Raw genomic sequence first — 21,084 nt, 5'->3', positions numbered from 1 at the left:
GAAGAGATGATCTATCATTCAATTAATTAAGGCAGAGAGATAATTACAAAAAAATCAAAAATAAGATGGTGCTGGAGATAAACCAAATGGTTGAAATAACATGATGGGTATAAGCGTTGCATGACAAGGGTCTAAATGAGTAACAAGTAATCCAAAACTGTACAAACTAATTAAGGTAGAGAGATCATAACACATTTATCAAGATGATGGTGTCAAAATAGGACATTATGGAAGATGTTACAAACACAGAACACTATGGTGGGGTTACATGTAGCATGACATGAAACCAAGATCACAGTTCAGGTTGTCTTCATGGGTATTCATGAAGACAGCCTCAACCGTGATCTTGGGTTCATGTCGTGCTACATGTAAACCCATCACACTGTTCTGCATCTGTAAAATCTTCCTTACTGTCTTGTTTAGACATCATCACCTGGATAACTTGTTACAATCTCTCTAGCTTCATTAGTTTGCACAGTTTGGATTACCTGTTGCTTTGGTTAGCCCTTTTCAAGCAACTCTTCTACCTATCATGTTATTTCAGATATTTGGTTTGTCTCCACCAACATCTTAGTTTTGATTTTTTTGTAATTATCTCTCTGTCTTAATTAATTGGATTATAGGTCAGCCCTTCACTTGTTAATTAGCTGTTGATATATTACTCACACCATCTGACAGTTTTGATCACCTGCAAAGCCTTGTTATTCAGGACCTGACATTCCACTCACACCATTTGTGCTAGCTTTTGACAACCTTAATAACCTAGAATTGTCTTGCAATGATCTCTCTCTTATATATTCTGTGCCTGGGCTCTTCCCTCCACTTCACCTGACAAAGGAGCAGCATTCCAAAAGCTTGTGATTTCAAATAAACCTGTTAGACTGTGACCTGGGGTCATGTAACTTCTAACTTAGATGATTATTAGACCAATAACAGACACAGGACTATAAACAGAGGAGCCTTGATTATCTGAAGGACACGGGCAGGAAGCATTTTGTTTGGTTAATCGAAAGCCGAATAATCAAAGTGCCTCTGTACTTTGCTTTCTGCTATCAGAGTAGTAATTTGACAAATTTTTGTTGACTCATCATAGCATCCAATTTTGATCAATCAACCTACAATGGAACCAGTAGCATCAGGGGATGTGATGATAGCATGTGACGATACTATGACCTTAAGAGGTGCATTTTGTCATTTCTTTTGTGAAGGGAGGTTGACATAGAAGTGACGAGTGGGCTGTTCCAGGCCAAAAATCATAAGCATCTTGTGAGGCCTTGGTGTTTAAAAACAAAAGTTGGAACAATAGAAATAGAATGAAAGGGTGAGGTCAAACTCCCACAGAACCAGGACTTTAATTTAACTTTCAGTAGCTGTTGAGGATTTGGAAGCCGTTTTATATCTCTCCCTCTTTTGTTTGTATTTTCAGAATAAATAAGCCTGGCAGTTCGACCAATCAAGTTCTACTGGAATGCAATACCTTACACTTCCCTTTAGAAAAATAAGAAACAGTTGGGGTCTAGGTTATCTTCTTAATATATGTTTGAGGTGGTTTGGTCTGGTACATAACAAGCATGACAATTTGGCTTTGAGGTAATGATCAGTTATGATCTGAACGACAGGTCAGGATTGAGGGGCAGAATGGCAGATTCCCTTCTCCTATGTTCCTATCACAGTAGCAATGAGTGCTGGGTAATCACACATCATAACCCTTCTGCCCATTTTTGGAGCCTGTGCAATTATGTTGTCTTTAATTCTTCTGTGAACTTGAACATTTTCTGTGGGATTCTAGAAGGAACGTTATTCAGTGTTTGTTGATAACCAATGCCTTCCCACATCTACTGGGCCTTTCCTCATCTGTTATAAAAATCTGTTCAAAAAGAAGGTATCGATGAGACCATACCTGGAGTATTGTGCACAGTTTTGGTCCCCTTATTTGAGGAAAGATATTGTGGCACTGGAGGTAGTTCAGAGGAGGTTCGCAAGATTGATCCCAGAGATGAGGGGCTTTTTGTATGAAGGGAGATTGAACAGTTTGGACCTTTACTCTTTGGCATTTAGAAGAATGGGGAGAGATCCAATTGAGGTATTAAAGATGATAAAAGGTGTGGATAAAATAGTATGGAGCAGGTGCTAGGATGAGAGGTCATAGTCTTGGGATAAGGGGCAGCAAATTTAAAACAGAGTTGGGGAGAAACTATTTCTCCCAAAGGGTTGTGAATATGTGGAATTTGCTACTCCAAAGTGCAGTTGATGCTGGGACAGTGAGTAAATTTAAGGAGGCGATAGATCAATTTTTAATTGGTAATGGGTTGAAGGGTTATGGAGGGAAGGCAGGAAAATGAGGGCGAGGAGCATATCAACCATGATTGAATGGCAGAGCAGACTCGATGGGCTGAATGGCCTATTTCCACTCCTATGTGTTATGAACTTACGAACATTGGCTAACATTTTAGTCAGCCATGTCCATGTAGCTATATGACACAAGACCATGAATACCATTTTCAATGATAGAACTATTAAATACATTTTCTCCAATGAAGTTAGAATCATGCTATCAAGCAATGTAAAATCTAATGAGAAATAGTTTTACTTCTAATTAACAATTTTTATATAATTTATTATGGATTAATTAATATTCATTAATTTATAATTTCCATGTTTTGTACACTCATTGGAATTTATTTTTACATTTAGAACCAAGTCAATATTACTATCCATACAAAAACGCTCTTCCTCAAGACTTTCCCTTAATTGCTTCCCCTAAACATTAAGTCTGTGCTCCTGGTCCTTGTGATATCGGCTGATGTGAAAACAAGATAAACAAAGCATACAGACTAGCACTGAACCTCAGTGAGGAAAGGTTTTGGAAACAAAATCTGAGGGATAGGATACATCTTCTCTTAGAAGGACACAGTTTAATCAAAGTTGAAACATGTGGTGTTGTAAAAGCCTAGCAGGTCAGGCAGCATCCGAGGAACAGGAGAATTGACATTTCAGGCATAAGACCTTAATCAGAACATTCCTGATGAAGATCTTATGCTCAAAACATCAACTCTCCTGCGCTCGGATGCTGCCTGACCTGCTGTGCTTTTCCAGTGTCACACGTTTCAACTCTGATTCTCCAGCATCTGCAGTCCTCACTTTCTCACAGTTTAATCAAAGATAGTTATTTGTTCAGGGAAAGTTGTGGTTGACTAAAATGATTAAACCTTTTCAGGAGGTGACAATGAAGGCAATACATTTGATATAGTCGATATGATTTTGGAAAGGCTTTTGATAAAGCCCATGGGGCAGTGTAGGCATTTGTAAAACACCATGGGATCCAAGAAAAAGGGACAAGTTGAATTCAGAATTAGCTGAGGAGGAGGAAAGAAATTTTAATGTTCAAAGGGTACTTTCGTGACTAGAATTGGGGTTCAGCTAGGTTCAGAATTGGGTACATTGCTTTTTGTGGTACATATCAATGATTTTGACTTGAATCTAAATGGTATGATAAAAAGGTTGGTTGAGAATTGGAGTGAGAATTGTTAACACTGCTGCCTCACAGCACCAGGGATTCAGGTGTGATTCCCGCCTCAGGCGACTGTCTGTGTGGAGTGTGCACATTGTCCCCGTGTTTGCGTAGGTTTTTTTTGGGTGCTCCAGTTTCGTCCCTGACCAAAGATGCGTAGGTTACATGGACTGGCCATGGTAAATTGCCCATAGTGTCCAGGGATGCGCAGGCTGACCAGATTAGCCATATGGATGTATGGGGATAGGATGGAATGCTCTATGGAGGGTCGGTGTTGACTGGATGGGCCGAATAGACTGCTTCCACACTGCAGGGATTCTATGAGAATTATGTGGATGATAACGAAGGAGGAAACCATACTCTACAGGAAGTTATCAATGGATAAGTAAGCTGTGGGAAACAATGGCAAATGGATTTCTCTCTGGACGAGAGTGAGATAATGCACCCAGGGAAGGCTGACAAAGAAAACAAGTGTATGATAAGTGATGGAATACTGAGAATTGTTGAGGAACAGAGAAGCATTGGCGTTGAAACCCATTAATCCTTGAAGGTGATTGGATAGCCTGTCCTTATTAACTGAGTTGAGAAGTGTAAGAGTGGGAGGATATTCTGGAACTATATAAAACAAGCATCAGGTCATGTCTGGAGCAGCGCGTACAGTCAATGCATTGTAGGAAAGATATGATTGCAGTCAAGAGGGTACAGTCGAAATTGGCGAAGATATTATCTAGTCTGAATAATTTTAGTTAATAGGAGAGATTTGATACTTAGGGCTGTTTTCTAACGAGTGTAAATAAGATTATGAAAGTTCTAGAGAGAGTGAATTGGAAGATCCTAGTCCTAGATTGAAGGGTCTCCTTGTGTGCCTTATATTTTTATGATTTATATGATGAATTAGTAACAGGCAATGAGTGCTAGTATCACTGTCAATGAATGAAAGCAAAGGCTTCAATGTAAAGGAGCAGTTGTTACAATATTGACTCCTGATGAACTTTGTTTTATATTTTCACTCAGTCTCAAAAACAGCCATTTGCTGTTACTGTCTACCCTCTGCTCCTTAGCTCACCTTTAATCCATGGTGTCACTGTAATCCCATGGTTTTCATCTTACAAACACATCTATATCGTGGTACTTCATCTAAAGCCAGTTGAAAGTCTGTGTACACATGAACTGCATTATACACATTGACTCTTTCTGTCTTTTTTTGCAGGCTACTCAAGCACAATTTGCCAGAAAAGTTCATGTTGTCGTTCATTTGTTTGCCTGTACATTCAGAAACGCCAAATGATTTTGTATCAAGGTTTGCTCACCACCAACATTTGCAAACTTCCATTGGTCTATCATCACCTCCATATCCAAGGAGGATTAGAATATGGTGGCTAGAGGCTCTGCAACCCTCAATATCCTATGATTTGGAGATGCCGGTGTTGGACCACCTGATGAAGGAGTGGTGCTCTGAAAACTAGTGTGCTTCCAATTGAACCTGTTGGACTATAACCTGGTGTTGTGTGATTTTTTAGCTCAATAACCTAGGATGCATTCCATCTGCATTGAATGTTTCTACTTTGTGGATTACCAACCTCGTCGACACAGATAATGTGCATAAACCTCACTGGGAATGATATTGAAATGGAGAAAGGAACTCCAAATGAAGTGAACTTGGTCTGTTTAATATTTACTGGAATTTCATGTTGGTATGAAAAGGCTGATGTGAAAACACTCTTGTACTGTACAAATCGGCATTCTGACTTGCCACTGGAGGGAGTGGAATAAAGTAATATGTTACATTTCGAGCATGTAACAGGTTGGAGAGAACTGTTAGTTATTGTGGCAGAATGGCCAAGATAAAATCATTCCACATCGTGCACAATAATTTCCTAACCTAAATCACGGTTATACTTCATGTATCATTCAAAAGTAATAACAAAAACCTACAGCAGCTAAAGGGTTAAAGATTGGACTATACAATCTGAGTTTTCTGTTTGAAAAATCAATTTGTTACCCTGTTATTAAACCCACTCTTCAACTCCCACATCCCAGTTGCAATTTGTGAGAATGCCAAAAGAAATGGCAACTGACTCATAACCTAATGTATCATGCTGCTTATGCTGGTGATTTTTTCCTACTCAGTTCACATATATTTTTAGATGGTTTACTTTCCAAGCAAATTCAATAAGCTTTCCTATGAAGGTAACTTTGAAGATGACATGCCAGTCACTACTATGACTGACGAGTGCTAAGAAAAAAAAGGAAAGCATGAAGCAAAACATATCTTAATTATGATGTTAATGTTAATAACACTGGGTTGAAAATTAGTTATCTGATTTTTTTTGCCCATTTGCACTTATTGCCCATCGAGCCAGTTAACAATCAACCACATTTGCTGTGGGCCTGGGCTCACATGCAGGCCAGACCAGGTGGTTTCATTCCCCAAATGACATCAGTGAACCAGATAGTTTCTTTCCTGATAATTGGCAATGGGTTCATGGTCTTTATTAAACTCTTATTTCCAGATATTTATTGAATTCAAATTCCACCATCTGCCATTGTGAGATTCAAACCCGGGTCCACAGAATGTTATCTGAGTATCTGGGTTAACAGTTCAGTGATAATTCCAGTAGGCTATCACCTCCCCAGTGACAATGAGTTGTAACCAAGGAGGAAGAGATAAAGATCCCTAAATTGTGAAAAAAATACTGCCAATATAAACCAAAAACTGAATTACACAAACAAGGTCAAACACAATTTTGGGATCAGGTGCTATGCTAAATACCATCTTTTTCTTCTGCATGATGAAGCTTAGATGGATTCCTTCGCCCAGAGCGCCATTTACCAAGACGCTTGAAGAAGTTCTCCTCTTCATCTCGAACATCCTCCAAGCCCTCAGCTTCTGAGAGCTTAACTGCACTGTTAAACTTAACCTGGGAACAGTTACATTATAAAGCAATTAGTACATATTTGTTTTCTTGGTAAACCAACAGGAGTCAATTTTTAACATCTATAACAGAAATACATCCATAATCCTGTTTGCTCACTGGACTTTACTCTCCATCAGATAAATACATGCGAGTCCCATCCTCATGCCATCTACAGAAACAAATTATATTTTGGAATGGCATATTAAAGAGACAAATATTTAAAGCAAGATACATTGAAATAACTTACATTTATATAGCATCTCGAAGCCTTAGGACGCTCTTAAGCATTTCGGATCCAATTAAGTATTCTTGGAATATCATCAATTGTTGTAACATAGAAAAGTGTTTACACATGGCAAGGTACTAAAATGAGCAATGCTACCATGATTGGATACTCTATTCTTTGAGAGAGAAATAGTGGAACAACTCTCCTGGACTTTTCCAAAAAGCATTTTTAATCCACCAAAGAGAGAAAACAAGGGGTCAGTTTAGCAACTCTTCTGCATAAACATTCTTCTGACAATGTAGTACTCCCTCTGTACTCTTTAGATTATATGTTGAAATCTCTGAAATGGAAATTAAATCAGATTGTTCTGATTTAGAGACCAAAACGATGCCAGAGACAAAGCTAATACCTGATATTGAAATAAAAGGGTCATTAATTCTAATAAAGGTAATAATGGAACAGAAATGTGAGTGGCAAGACTTCTGCTCGACATTTATGCACGTGCATTTTTAGCTCAACTTCCAATTCTGCCAATTTACATATTTAGAGACTTCCTAGTCATAAGCTGGGTGGGGTCTAGGATTTGACATTGCAGTTATTGAAAGGTCTGCATTGTGTTTTGAAGTGGGGATGAACCCAGAGTCTATCCTTGCACCTTGTTCTCTGATTCAGCAACTCTCATTGCAATTCTGCTCCAGAGGAAAGTGTTTGTCCAGATCTTTGGCTAAGTGAAAGCTTCAATGCTGCAAACTAACTATCTTGAATTAGCTCCTTCATCCACGTCCAGAGTCCAGAGTGCATTTCTTGTAGATGTTGGCAGATAGCCAGAGCAGGAATCTGTGATAATCTGTTCCTCTCCAAAGCCCAAACATTTGACATCAAGTATAGAATAGTACCTTTTAGTACCTTGCCATGTGTAAACACATTTCTATGCTACAACAATTGATGAGTAGTTGGACTGACTTAGCACAAGCCAAACATCGAATAGGGACCTTCCTAACCAGTGTGTCTCAGCATTCAGTGTATATACATTGGAACCAAAGAGCTAGTTAAACTCAAACCATTTTAATTTACATTCAAAATGAACAAAGGGGATACAAGTTTAAAAAGGGGATATAAGTTTTAGTTTTATTTAATAGCTTCCTGTGGTGATATGGCAAATTTGAGAAAGATGTCAGACATAACCAAGGTAATTTTACTCCATGTACAGAATATACAGTGGAGCATTTGGTTGCATTTTGCATCCGAAATTCTTTAATTGTCAAATCTCTCACAATGCCCACTTTAGTCAACCATTACTGTTGCATTGAATAATAGCCACCATAGGCGAAGTTACAAAATTCTAGAGCGTTCAGAAAACAACATAAGTTAAATGGATTCTAATCATACAGATATCTCCTCCTTTGTTGGACAACTCAATCTTGGTTACGCCATAAGTTCTGCTATTAATATGCACAACTGACAAACTCATAAATCACAGCAAGAGAAAAATGTTTATAACTTGAAAAGATCATGACAACTCCATTATGATAAGGCACTATGACATGTGTTTCAATGAATTTCAATTTATCTTAAGCTGGCAGCCCACGTTTAAAGGCAATATCATTTAATTTAAATTTATTCATTATTTTTATAATACTGCAACAATAAACTGAGAAATATCTTTTGATATATGTATTCCAAAGCCATCAGTCAACTTTGGGCGGCACGGTGGCACAGTGGTTAGCACTGCTGCCTCACAGCGCCCGGGACCCGGGTTCAGTTCCTGACTCAGGCGACAGACTGTGTGGAGTTTGCACGTTCTCCCCGTGTCTGTGTGGGTTTCCTCCCACAATCCAAAGATGTGCGGGTCAGGTGAATTGGCCACACTAAATTGCCTGTAGTGTTAGGTAAGGGGTAAATATAGGGGTATGGGTGGGTTGTGCTTCGGCGGGTCGGTGTGGACTTGTTGGGCCGAAGGGCCTGTTTCCACACTGTAAGTAATCTAATCTAAACTTGGATATTTTAGCAAAACATGAAATTAATTTCTAAGTATTCCATGGGAAATATTTATGACATCAGTTGATATGAAACACAAATGTATGTTCCTGGATAAGCAATAATTGTAGAGCACATTGTTATGCTCTTTATCTTCCTGGCATGCGTTAGAAATAAAGGTCAATTAAAACAACACTGGCTTCATTAGAAGTAAAAACAAAAGAGTCTGCACCTTTGAACTCTGCCGTATAAATGACAGTCTGTCTACAGAGCTTATGTCCAGGAGGTCTTCAACACCATCAGTTAACCCTGACAACGAAGAACGTTTCAGCCAGTTTCCTATAATGACAAATAGTATTCACCATAAAAGCAAAGTACTATGCTTGCTAGAGATCTGAAAATTAAAGGAAAAAACAGAAAGTGCGAGAGAAACTTAGTAGTTCTGGTAGCATCTATAGAGAGGAAAACAGAAGTAGCATTTCGAGTCTGTTGTGACTCTTCTCCAGTTAGCATTATATCTGACTCAGAATCTTAATATTCTCTCTTTCCACTGATGCTGTCAGACTTGTGGAGTTTCTCCAGCATTTCCTGTCATTTCATTATTCCCAAAGGTCATTTCTAAAATTGGAGCCATTGAGTCTTTTCTCTTAACCTTACAGATCCAGTCAATATCATAAGTTAGAATCCGTGACAGATGAACTCTCAAGACTATCCATTAAATTCCAGCCATTAAATGTGAAGTTTTGTTAGCAGCTGCCAATCTTTTAGATGGGGCAGCTGATGGTCACAATGATTTCTCAGCAGAGGCCATCCATAGTGTTCTATGCATGCTGGAATCTGAAATAATAAAAGAAAACAAAAAATGCCGGAGAAAGTCAATAGCCAGCAAACAGTGGCCTGGTGTGGGAACAGGGGCAGCGGCCTGGTGTTGGAATGGAGGCGGGGCACAGTGTGGGAATGGGAGCAGGTGCCTTGTGAGGGAATGGGGGGCAGGGGCCTGGTGTGGGAAGGGGGGCAGGGGCCCAGTGTGGGAACAAGGGCAGGGGCCAGGTGTGGGAATGGAGGCAGGGGCCCGGTGTGGGAACGGGGGCAGAGGCCCAGTGTGGGAACAGGGGCAGGGGACCAATGTGGAAACAGGGGCAGGGCTCTGGTGTGGGAACAGGGGCAGAGTCCTGGCGTGGGAACGGGGGCAGGGGCCCAGTGTGGGAACAGGGGCAGGGGACCAATGTGGAAACAGGGGCAGGGGCCTGGTGTGGGAACGGGGCAGGGGCCCGGTGTGGGAAAGGGGCAGGGGTCCGGTGTGGGAACAGGGGCAGGGGTCTGATGTGCGAACGGGGGCAGGGGCCTAGTGTGGGAACAGGGGCAGGGGCCCGGTGTGGGAAAGGGGCAGGGGTCCGGTGTGGGAACAGGGGCAGGGGTCTGATGTGCGAACGGGGGCAGGGGCCCGGTGTGGGAAAGGGGCAGGGGTCCGGTGTGGGAACAGGGGCAGGGGTCTGATGTGCGAACGGGGGCAGGGGCCTAGTGTGGGAACGGGGGCAGGGGCCCAGTGTGGGAACAGGGGCAGGGGACCAATGTGGAAATAGGGGCAGGGGTCTGGTGCGGGCCAAGGGGCAGGGGCCTGGTGTGGGAACAGGGGCAGGGGTCTGATGTGCAAATGGGGCAGGGGCCTGGTGCGTGAACAGGGGCAGGGGTCTGATGTGCAAACAGGGGCAGGGGTCTGATGTGCGAACAGGTACAGCAGCCTGGTGTGGACCCTGTTGGCAGCCAGTGGACAACCACATGGAGAAATCCGGCGCTAGTTTGCTGCAGAGAGACCTTGGAGATAGACTGCGATATTTGTCTTTTTAACTTTGCTTCTTGCTTTTCTGACCTATGATTATACGGTGTATGGCTGTAATGCAATTTTGTTTTCCACTTCTCTACTCTGCAACTAAGGATTGTACCTAGGTACTCTGGACCTGAGATGGCGCCATGTGTTGGCGACATTGTTACACTGTAACTCATCTTGTAACAGGAGAAGCTGTACCAAGGTACCTTTGTACCTAAGATGGCGCGGTTCGTGGTGACATATAAACTTTTCACTTTACCCACTTGAGTATATGTGACAATAAAGCAAATTCTATTCTATTCTTCAGTTATCCTAAGCAAGATGGAGATGATGGAATATTAATAACATCACTGGACTAGTAATTCAGAATACTCTGGGAATTAGGGTTCAAATCCCACCCTGACACCTAAAGGAACTTTAATTTGATTAACGATTGTGGAGTTATACAGCTCATCTCATCTTGTAATGGCAAGCATGACAACATCATCAATTTTTGTAAAGATGCCTTGCATAGACAGATATCCATCAAGAGTTTGATCTACATTTGACTTGATTAAAAACAGAAGTGATGTCAGCACAGAGTAATTAGCTGATTAGCAGGTAGTGAGTAATTTGTTTTGTTCGCTTTAAGGCTATGGTAAAGATAGGTAAGAATTCCAGCTACTCCTTTATTTTTAAACAAAGGAATCTTAAAAACGTAATTAATTTTCTACTCGGTGCAAATTTAGGGTAAGACTATTTTGACTAAAGTTATGACAGGGGAGCTCAGTCCTGTGTGTCACACAGCCTGCAGTATGTGGGATTTCTAAGATATTTGTGCTAGTCTGGATGATCACATCAGCAAGAAATACCATCAGCCTGACCAGCTTCAGTGCTGGGTTTTGGAGATTCAGTGTTGGCTGTTGATATAGCAGTGCATCTGTAAGGCTGAGAATTATGTGGGAGAATACATTTCCAGATACATGTGATCACAGTGCGCAGCTTAAGAAAATGCAATCAGAGAAGAATGGGTGATGACCACAAGAAGGGTGGTAGGCAACTCAGAAAAATAGAGGCCTATTTTCTAAATGAGGAAAGATTTTTGAAATCTGAGGCACAAGGGACTTGGGAGATTTAATTCAGGATTTGCTAAAGTTTAACATGTAGGTTCAGTAGGAAGTTAGGACAACAAATGCTATGTTAGCATTCATTTGAAGAAGGCTAGAATACAACAGCAGAGATGTATTGCTGAGGCTGTATAAGGCTCTAGTCAGACTGCACATGGAGCAGTGTTTGGTCCCATATCTAAAGAAAGATATGATGATCTTGGAGGGGGTCCAGAAGAGATTTACAAGAATGATTCTAGAAATGAAGGGCCTGTCATGTGAGGAGCGATTGGGAACTCTGGGTCTATACTTGATGGAATTTAGAAGGATTAGGAGGAAGCTCATTGAAACTTGTAGCATACCAAGAGGTCTGGATAGAGTAGATGTGAGGAAGATCCACTAGTAGGAGAGACTGGGAACTGAGGTCACAGCCTCGGAGTGAAAGGCTGACCCTTTAGAACTGAGATGAAGAGAAATTTCTTTAGCCAGAGGGTGAGTAAGCTGTGAAACACCTTGTTACAGAAAGCTGTGGAAGCCAAGTCATTTAGTGTGTTTGAGACAGAGATAGTTTCAATCTTGAATAGTAAGGGGATCAAACATTACAGGGAGGCGGCAGGAGAATGGGTTTGAGAAACATGTCAGCCATGATTGAATTGTGGAACAGACTCTATCGGAGGCATGTCCTAATTCTGCTGCTATAGTTTGTGGTTCCAACACTGACCCCTGCAGAACTCCACTAATCATCAGCAGCCATCCTGAAAAAGCCTCCCTTATCACCACTCTCTGCCTTTTGCCAGTCAGACAATTCTCGATCCAAGTCAGTATGCTGCCTCTAACACCATGGACTCTTATCTTATTTAATAGCCAGGGCCTTCTGCAATTTCAAATCAATCATGTCCACTGGCTCTCCTTTGTCTAACTGCTCATTACCTCCTCAAAGAATCAGAACAGGTGTTGTCAGGCCTGACCTCCCCTTGCTGACTCTGCCTTATTTTACCATGCACTCTCAAATATTCTGCTATCTCATCCTTACCATTCTGTGATTCTATAATACATTTAATGCACAGGAACGGGTGTGTGCTTTGTTTGAAACTGGTCTTTCATTATGAACTTTCTTATGGCTGAATTTTAATATCATGAATTATTTTTCTCCCAACCAATATTGATGACTTTTGTTTTATACACTTTGAGCAATACGAGCCTTGTCCCATTGTATACCTGTCACCATGTGTCTGAGAGCCACTGAGAACTTACCTAAGGGAAGTTTGAGTTTTTTTCTCAGAGAAATTCTTCTAGACCGTGACCGTGAGCGTCTGTCTGTGGTGGTTCCAGAATGGGCGGTTGTGCATTCAGAGGTGTCTTGTTCAGATTGGCTGCTTGTGTCGCTTGCAGCACTTTGAGATTTAAACATTTTCCGCCAAAAGTCTTTTCGACCCAAAAGAGCTCCTGGAATTTGTTCTTCACTGCATTAATTTTTTAAAAAACGCATAGAAAATAGTCTATTAGCAAACGCTCCATCAACATCCCTACATTTAATGTCATGCAAGAGGTCAATCCATTTAAATAGTAGAACCTTTTACTTCACCAAAGTGCATTGCATGCAAACAACTCAATCATGGAAAACACTTTGATTTATGATAACTCAAGGGCTTAATTTGATTGACCTCAGAATTGATCACAGAGGTACAGGCTGAATGTGCTGCTAAGAGTTGGACCAGTTGATGTGAAATCACCACAGGGCGGCATGGTGTCTCAGTGGTTAGCACTGCTGCCTCACAGCATCAGGGACCTAGGTTTGCCTCCAGCCTCGGGTGACTGTGTGGAGTTTGCACATTCTCCCCATGTCTGTGTGGGTTTTCTCCGGGTGCTCCAGTTTCCTCCCACAGTCCAAAGATGTGCAGGCCAGTTGAATTGGCCATGATAAAATGCCCATGGTGTTATGTGTATTAGTCAGAGGGAAATAGATTTGGGTGGGTTACTCTTTGGAGGGTCGGTGTGGACTTGTTGGGCTGAAGGGCCTATTTCCACACTGTAGGGAACCCAATCACACTTAAGTTAGCTGGGACTACTTAAAAGAAGCAAATGCTTTAGCTCCTGTTGTAATATTTTAAAGAGAACTCAAAAAGCAGGAAAAACCATGGAAAATCTGGAGTCACTACTCAGTCACCTTGCCTAATATTTCTTCTCATGACTCTATCATTTCTCCAAGCACCTCAAGATTTAGCTTTAAATCATTAGTGACATTTATTCTTAATGCTATTCTTTGAAATCTTTTATGCTCATACCAAAAGTTACAATGAATAAGATGCTGAAATATGAGATTATGATGCTACAAAGAAATTAGATACTTTAAGAACCATTGGAAGTTAGATAGTGAAAATTAATCTCAGGTGAGTGAGGGTTGGCAGACTCTGATCAGGAAAGACAGGAGGAAAAATAGGAAGAGCTTTATTTTCTGAAAAAGCATGTATCTGCAGCAGAAAAGGAAGATATTGGTCATCAAGATAGACAAACAATTTTTGTGCAGCTTTGATCCAAAGCTGGTTCTTCACCTTTGTGTTAGGCTTCCAAAGCAGCAAGTGTAAAAGGATAACTCAAATTTAAAGAGAAATTTAACAGATCAAATGCCTTCAGCACTTTTTGTTGGTTATGGGGGAGGCAGGGATGTGAAGTTAAGACCACAACCTGATCAGCCATGGTCTGCAGGGGCTGAATGGCCTTCTCTTGTTTATAATTCATGATTTCTGACTTAATTTTACAGAGCAATGTTGTCTGAAGTTCAGTGGGAGCCAAAAAATGAATTATTTGTTATTAATAAATGAGTTGTTATGCTTGTTTTTTTTTAAATCAATCTGTTTGGGAGAGCGTTAATGATTAGTTACTTCATGTAATATAATATATGAATTTAATTAGATATTTGTTCTTCATGTGAAGGCGAACATTTAGGAAACTGTGATCATTGCATTGTTAGATTTAAGCTCGGTGTGGTAAATAATGCCACTGATATTTTAAGTTAGTATCTTATTTGTATGTATGAAAGAACATGGGGAATGCATGTTGATGTATACCATAATGCAATAGTAACAATAAAAAAGAAAGTTACATTTCTTTATATCAATAATCAAAGAGGTCTTCGATTTATCTAAGACATAATGGAGGATTCAAACTAATAGACTAAACAAGGAGGTTTGCAGAGGAATTGATCTAAAAATAAATATTTTTCTAATTATAATAGATACAAGTATAGCTGAGGAATGAGTGAGTTCAACATAAAACAATTGTAATAGTAATAGCAACATTATTGTTTAGTTATGACAAAGATCAACAAATAAAACTTGCATTGTTTCTTTAACTTTTTTACCACTTTTTTTAGATATGGACATAAAAATATGAGCTGTATAGCTGCATTCCATTAGTTCTCTTTCCTAATGTATCTCATCCAATCCCTTAAATTACATTCCAACTGTATTCAGAGTCATAGAGTCATAGTCATAGTCATACAGCAAGGAAACAGACCTTTTAGACCAACCAGTCCATGCTGAAATTAATTCCAACCTATTCCCACCTCCTGGTCCATATCCCTCCAAAACATTCCTAATCATATACTTGTCCAAATGTCTTTTAAATGTTGTAATTATACCCACATCCACCACTTCTTTGGGATGTTCATTCCACACTTGAACCATCCTCAAGAGTAATTTGTTCTATAACAATGGATTACAGGTAGAAGGCATGACTTCAGACCTCCAGGTGAAGTCTACAGACTTTACAGTACCTCTCATAGACTGGTTGCTGTCAAAGTATATTTCAACAGTTATAGTCATATTTAAATTGTTATTAGAGTCGTGGAGTCATACAACATAGAAATAGGCCTTTTGGCCCACCATATTGACACTGACCAACAAACAGCAAACACACTAATCCCATTTACTTGCACTTAGTTCATAGCCTGACATTTTAAGTGTTCATCCAGATGCTTCTTCAATGCTGTGATGGTACCATCCTCTCCCATCCTCTCAGGCAGCACATTCCCATATATATACCACCCATTGGGTAAAATGATATTTTCTCAGATCTTTTCTAAACCATGAACCCCTCACCTTAACCTTGTGCCCTCTGGTTGTAGACAAGCATGCCATGGGAAGCGATTCTCACGATCTACTCTGTCTATGCCTCAATCAGATACCCGCTCAACCTCCTCTGCCCTAAGGAAAACAAACCCAGACCATGCAGTCTCTCCTAATTATGGAGACTTCTCAAGCCAGGTAATGTCCTTCTGACAATGTGGCAAACAGAACAACACTCAGTATTTCATCAGTTGCTGAACCCGTGTTTCATAAATTTGTAATAAGATATCCTGGCTTCTGTATTCCATATACCTGCTAACGAAAACAAGCATCCCAAAAGCCATCTTCACTATCCTGTCTACCTGTGCTGACACCTTCAGGGATCTACGCACTTGTACAGCAAAGTCCTTTTGTTCCTCAGTACACTGTTCACTGTGCAAATCCTTCCCTTATTCGACCTCCCAAAATGCATCATCTCACACTTATCAGGATTACATTCCATCTGTCCTTGCTATACCAAATTTACCAGCTGATCGATATTAGGCTGTAATCTGACACCATCCTCCTCACTATCAACAACATCCCCAATTTTCACATCTTATTAAGTCAAACCAAACATTATTACATGAATGATCATTTATCTCAACAACCATGCTTTTTAAGCCAAATGCAAATATAAAACTAAAGCAAAACTTTTATTCAGATACAGTGCAGCATACATCTTGTACAAATCTCACTCCTGCAGATGTTTTTGATATTGATATCACTAAACTAGAAAGAGTGGAAAGAAGATTTACTAGTTTGCTACCTGGACTGAAAGGATTTTATTAAGCTATGTCTCTTGATTAAACTTAAAATATAAGCCATATGTATTAATTTAACCTGGAGCAGTGTTTTGTAGAGGAATATTTTCTGGGTCTTAGATTGAAAGAAGCAAAAATGGCATTTAGTAGAGTGATATGCTCTTTTTGTCAGGTATGGAGGTTCAGGGAGAATTTACGAGTTACTGAGGATTATATCTGCAATAAATGCCATTGGTTGCAAATTCTATCAGACCGAATGGATTGATTGGAGAGGCAGTTAGGGGCAATGAGGAATTAACAAGACCAAGGGGGTGTGATGGATGGCAGTTGTAGGAAGGGGGAAAACCTCAGATACAGTCACATAGATGGTTTAACTCCAGGAAAGGTAAGAGAGGTAGGCAGCTAGTGCAGGAGTCTTCTGTGGCTATCCCCATTTCAAATAAGTACGCTATTTTGGAAAATGTAGGGCATGATGGATTCTCAGGGGAATGTAGCATGAACAGCCAAAGTTTCTGGTATTGAGACTGGCTCTAATGTAATGAGAGGTACGTTGGGTTCCAAGTGATCGATTATGTTAGGGGACTCTCGAGCCCAAGGTACAGACAGACATTCTGTGGCCAGCAGTGAAAAATCAGAATGGTGTGTTGCTTCCCTGGTGCCAGGATTAAGGATGTCTTAGGGACGGTGCAGAATGTTCTCAAGGGGGAGAGGGGCCAGCAGGAGGTCATTGTACACATTAAAACCAACGATATAGGAAGGGAAAAGGTTAAGATTCTGAAGGGAGATTACAGACAGTTAGGTAGGAATTTAAAAAGAAGGTCCTCAAGAGTAGTAGTATTTGGATTACTCCCAGTGCTATGAGCTAGTGAGGGGAGGAATAGGAGGATAGAGCAGATGAATGCATGGCTGAGAAGTTGGTGTATGGGAGAAGGATTCACATTTTTGGATCATTTGAATCTCTTTTGGGGTAGAAGTGACCTATACAAGAAGGACAGATTGTACCTAAATTGGAAGGGGAATAATATACTGGCAGGGAGATTCTCTAGAGCTGCTTGGGAAGATTTAAACCAGTAAGGTTGTGGATGTGGGGGTGGGGGGGAACCCATGGAGATAGTGAGGAAAGATTTCAATCTGAGACTGGTACAGTTGAGAACAAAGGTGAGTCAAACAGTTAGGGTAGGCAGGGACAAAGCAGAGTACAAGGTTGGACTGATAAACTGCATTTATGTCAATGCAAGGGGCCTAACAGGGAAGGCAGATGAACTCAGGGCATGGTTAGGAACATGGGACTGGGATATCATAGCAATTACAGAAACGTGGCTCAGGGATGGACAGGACTGGCAGCTTAATGTTCCAGGATACAAATACTACAGGAAGGATAGATAGGGAAGGAAAAGAAGAGGGGGAATGATGTTTTTGATAAGGGATAGCAATACAACTATACTGAGGGAGGATATGTCTGGGAATATCTCTCCACCCTGAAGGCTTCCTGCCTCATTCTTGATGAAGAGCTTTTGCCCGAAATGTTGATCTTCCTGCTCCTCAGATGCTGCCTGACCTGTTGTGCTTTTCCAGCACCACGCTAACCATGCTTGGAAATACATCCAGGGAAGTTATTTGGGTGGAACTGAGAAATAAGAAAGGGATATCACCTTATTGGGATTGTATTATAGACCCCTAATAGTCAGAGGGAAATTCAGAAACAAATTTGTAAGGGAATTTCAATTATCTGTAGGAATAATAGGATGGTTATGGTTGGGGATTTTAACTTTCCAAACATAGACTGGGACTGCCATAGTGTTAAGTGTTTAGATGGAGAGGAATTTGTTAAACATGTACAAGAAAATATTTTGATTCAATATGTGGATGTACCTACCTAAAGAAGGTGCAAAAATTGACCTATTCTTGGGAAATAAGGCAGGGCAGGTGACTGAGGTGTCAGTGGGGGAGCACTTTGGGGGCAGCAACCATTATTCTATTAGATTTAAAATAATGATGGAAAAGGCTGGTCCAGATCTAAAAGTTGAAGTTCTAAATTGGAGAAAGGCCAATTTTGACAGTATTAGGCAAGAACTTTCAAAAGCTGATTGGGTGCAGATGTTCGCAGGTAAACGGATGGCTGGAAAATAGGAAGCCTTCAGAAATGAAATAATGAAAGTCCAGAGAAAGTATATTCCTGTTAGGGTGAAAGGAAAGGCTGGTAGGTATAGGGAATGCTGGATGACTAAAGAAATGGAGGGTTTGGTTAGAAGGAAGCATATGTCAGATATAGACAGGATAGATCGAGTGAATCCTCAGAAGAGTATAAAGGAAGTAGGAGTATATTTAAGAAGGAAATCAGGAGGGCAAAAAGGGGACATGAGATAGCTTTGGCAAATAGAGTTAAGGAGAATCCAAAGGGCTTTTACAAATACATAAGGACAAAAGGGTAACTAGGGAGAGAATAGGGCCCCTCAAAGATCAATAAGAAGGCCTTTGTGTGGAACCGCAGGAGATGGGAGAGACACTAAATGAGTATTTTGCATCAATATTTACTGTGGAAAATGACATGGCAGATATAGAATGTAGGGAAATAGTTGGTGACATCCTGAAAAATGTCCATATTACAGAGGAGGAAGTGCTGGATGTCTTGAAATGGCTAAAGGTGGATAAATCCCCAGGACCTGATAGGTGTACTCTAGAACTCTGTGGGAAGCTAGGGAAGTGATTGCTGGGCCTCTTGCTGAGATATTTATATAATCGATAGTCACAGGTGAGGTGCCGGAAGACTGGAGGTTGGCTAACGTGGTGCCACTGTTTAAGAAAAGAGGTAAGGACAAACTAGGGAAGAATAGACAAGTGAGTCTGACATGGTGGGCAAGTTATTGGAGGGAATCCTGAGGGACAGGATGTACATGTATTTGGAAATGCAAGGACTGATCAGGGATGGTCAACATGGCTTTGTGCGTGGGAAATCATGTCTCACAAACTTGATTGAGTTTTTTGAAGAAGTAACAAAGAGGCTTGATGAGAGCAGAGTGGTAGATGCGATCTATATGGACTTTAGTAAGGCGTTTGACAAGGTACCCCATGGGAGACTGCTTAGCAAGGTTAGATCTCATGGAATACAGGGGGAACTAGCCATGTGGATACAGAACTGGATCAAAGGTAGAAGACAGAGGGTGGTGGTGGAGGGTTGTTTTTCAGAGTGGAGGCCTGGGACCAGTGGAGTGCTACAAGGATTGGTGCTGGGTCCACTACTTTTCATCATTTATATAAATGATTTGGATGTGAGCATAAGAGGTATAGTTAGTAAGTTTGCAGAGGAACCCAAAATTGGAGGTGTAGTGGACAGCGAAAAAGGTTAATTTAGATTACAACAGGATATTGATGAGATGGGCCAATAAGCTGAGAAGTGGCAGATAGAGTTTAATTTAGATAAATTGAAGGTGCTGCATTTTGGGAAAGCAAACCAGAGTAGGACTTATATACTTAGTGGTAAGGTCCTCGGGAGTGTTTCTGAACAAAGAGACCTTGGAGAGCAGGTTCATAGCTCGTTGAAAGTGGAGTCGCAGGTAGATAGGATAGTGAGGAAGGCATTTTGTATGCTTTCCCTTATTGGTCAGAGTATTGAGTACAGGAGTTGGGAGGTCATGTTGCGGCTGTACAGGACATTGGTTAGGCCACTGTTGGAATATTGCATGCAATTCTGGTCTCCTTCCTATTGGAAAGATGTTGTGAAACTTGAAAGGGTTCAGAAAAAATTTACAAGGATGTTGCCAGGGTTGGAGGATTTGAGCTATCAGGAGAACTTGAATAGGCTGGGGCTGTTTTCCCTGGAGCGTCGGAGGCTGAGGGATGACCTTATAGAGGTTTATATAATCATGAGGGGCATGAATAGGATAAATAGTTAATGCTTTTTCCCTGGGGTGGGAGAGAACAGAACGAGAGGGTGTAGATTTAGGGTGAGAGGGGAAAGATATAAAAGAGACCTAAGGGGCAACTTATTCACTCAGAGGATGGTACGTATATGGGATGAGCTGCCAGAGGAAGTGGTGGAGGCTAGTACAATTGCAACATTTAAAAGGCATCTAGATGGGTATATGAATAGGAAGGGTTTGGAGGGATATGGGCCAGGTACTGGCAGTGGGACTAGATTTTGTTGGAATATCTGGTTTGCATGGACGAGTTGGACCGAAGGGTCTGTTTCTGTGCTGTACATCTCTGTGACTTTATGACTCTGTGATTGAGTTATAAGGAGAGAGTGGATAGGCTGGGATATTTTTCTCTGAAGTGTAGGAGACTGAGGGGTGACCTTATAGAACTCTATATAGTCATGAGAGGCAAACATAAGTTAGAGAGCCAGCAGCTTTTCACCATTGTAGGGAGCCTAAAACTAGAAGACATAGGTTTAACGTGAGAGGGGAGAGACACAAAAGGGCCCAGAGGACCATTTTGTTTCACACAGAAGGTGGTGGATGTCTAGAATGGACTGCCAGAGGTAGTGGTGGAGGTGAGTATAATTGTGTAAAAAATGAGGTCTGCAGATGCTGGAGATCACAGTTGAAAATGTGTTGCTGGTTAAAGCACAGCAGGTTAGGCAGCATCCAAGGAATAGGAAATGTTGCTTTAACCAGCAACACATTTTCAACTGTGAGTATAATTGTGTCATGTAAGAAATATTTGGACA

General features: G+C 40.9%; 1 protein-coding gene across 1 annotated transcript in view; it reads right to left on the bottom strand.

The window, feature by feature from the left end:
- Positions 1-21,084, bottom strand: part of LOC132817546 (protein unc-80 homolog) — a 270,588-nt gene that overhangs the window by 143,235 nt on the left and 106,269 nt on the right. The window contains exons 19-21 of the mRNA XM_060828048.1: positions 12,800-13,008; positions 8,865-8,971; positions 6,345-6,432 (exon numbers count right to left, since the gene is read on the bottom strand). Coding sequence (XP_060684031.1) covers positions 6,345-6,432; positions 8,865-8,971; positions 12,800-13,008 — 404 coding nt within the window. The remainder of the gene's footprint in view (positions 1-6,344; positions 6,433-8,864; positions 8,972-12,799; positions 13,009-21,084) is intronic.

This window comes from Hemiscyllium ocellatum, chromosome 7 (assembly GCF_020745735.1).
Source record: "Hemiscyllium ocellatum isolate sHemOce1 chromosome 7, sHemOce1.pat.X.cur, whole genome shotgun sequence".
NCBI lineage: Eukaryota > Metazoa > Chordata > Chondrichthyes > Orectolobiformes > Hemiscylliidae > Hemiscyllium > Hemiscyllium ocellatum.
Note: the sequence above shows the minus strand (reverse complement) of the source record. Positions and strands in the feature narration are given on the sequence as shown.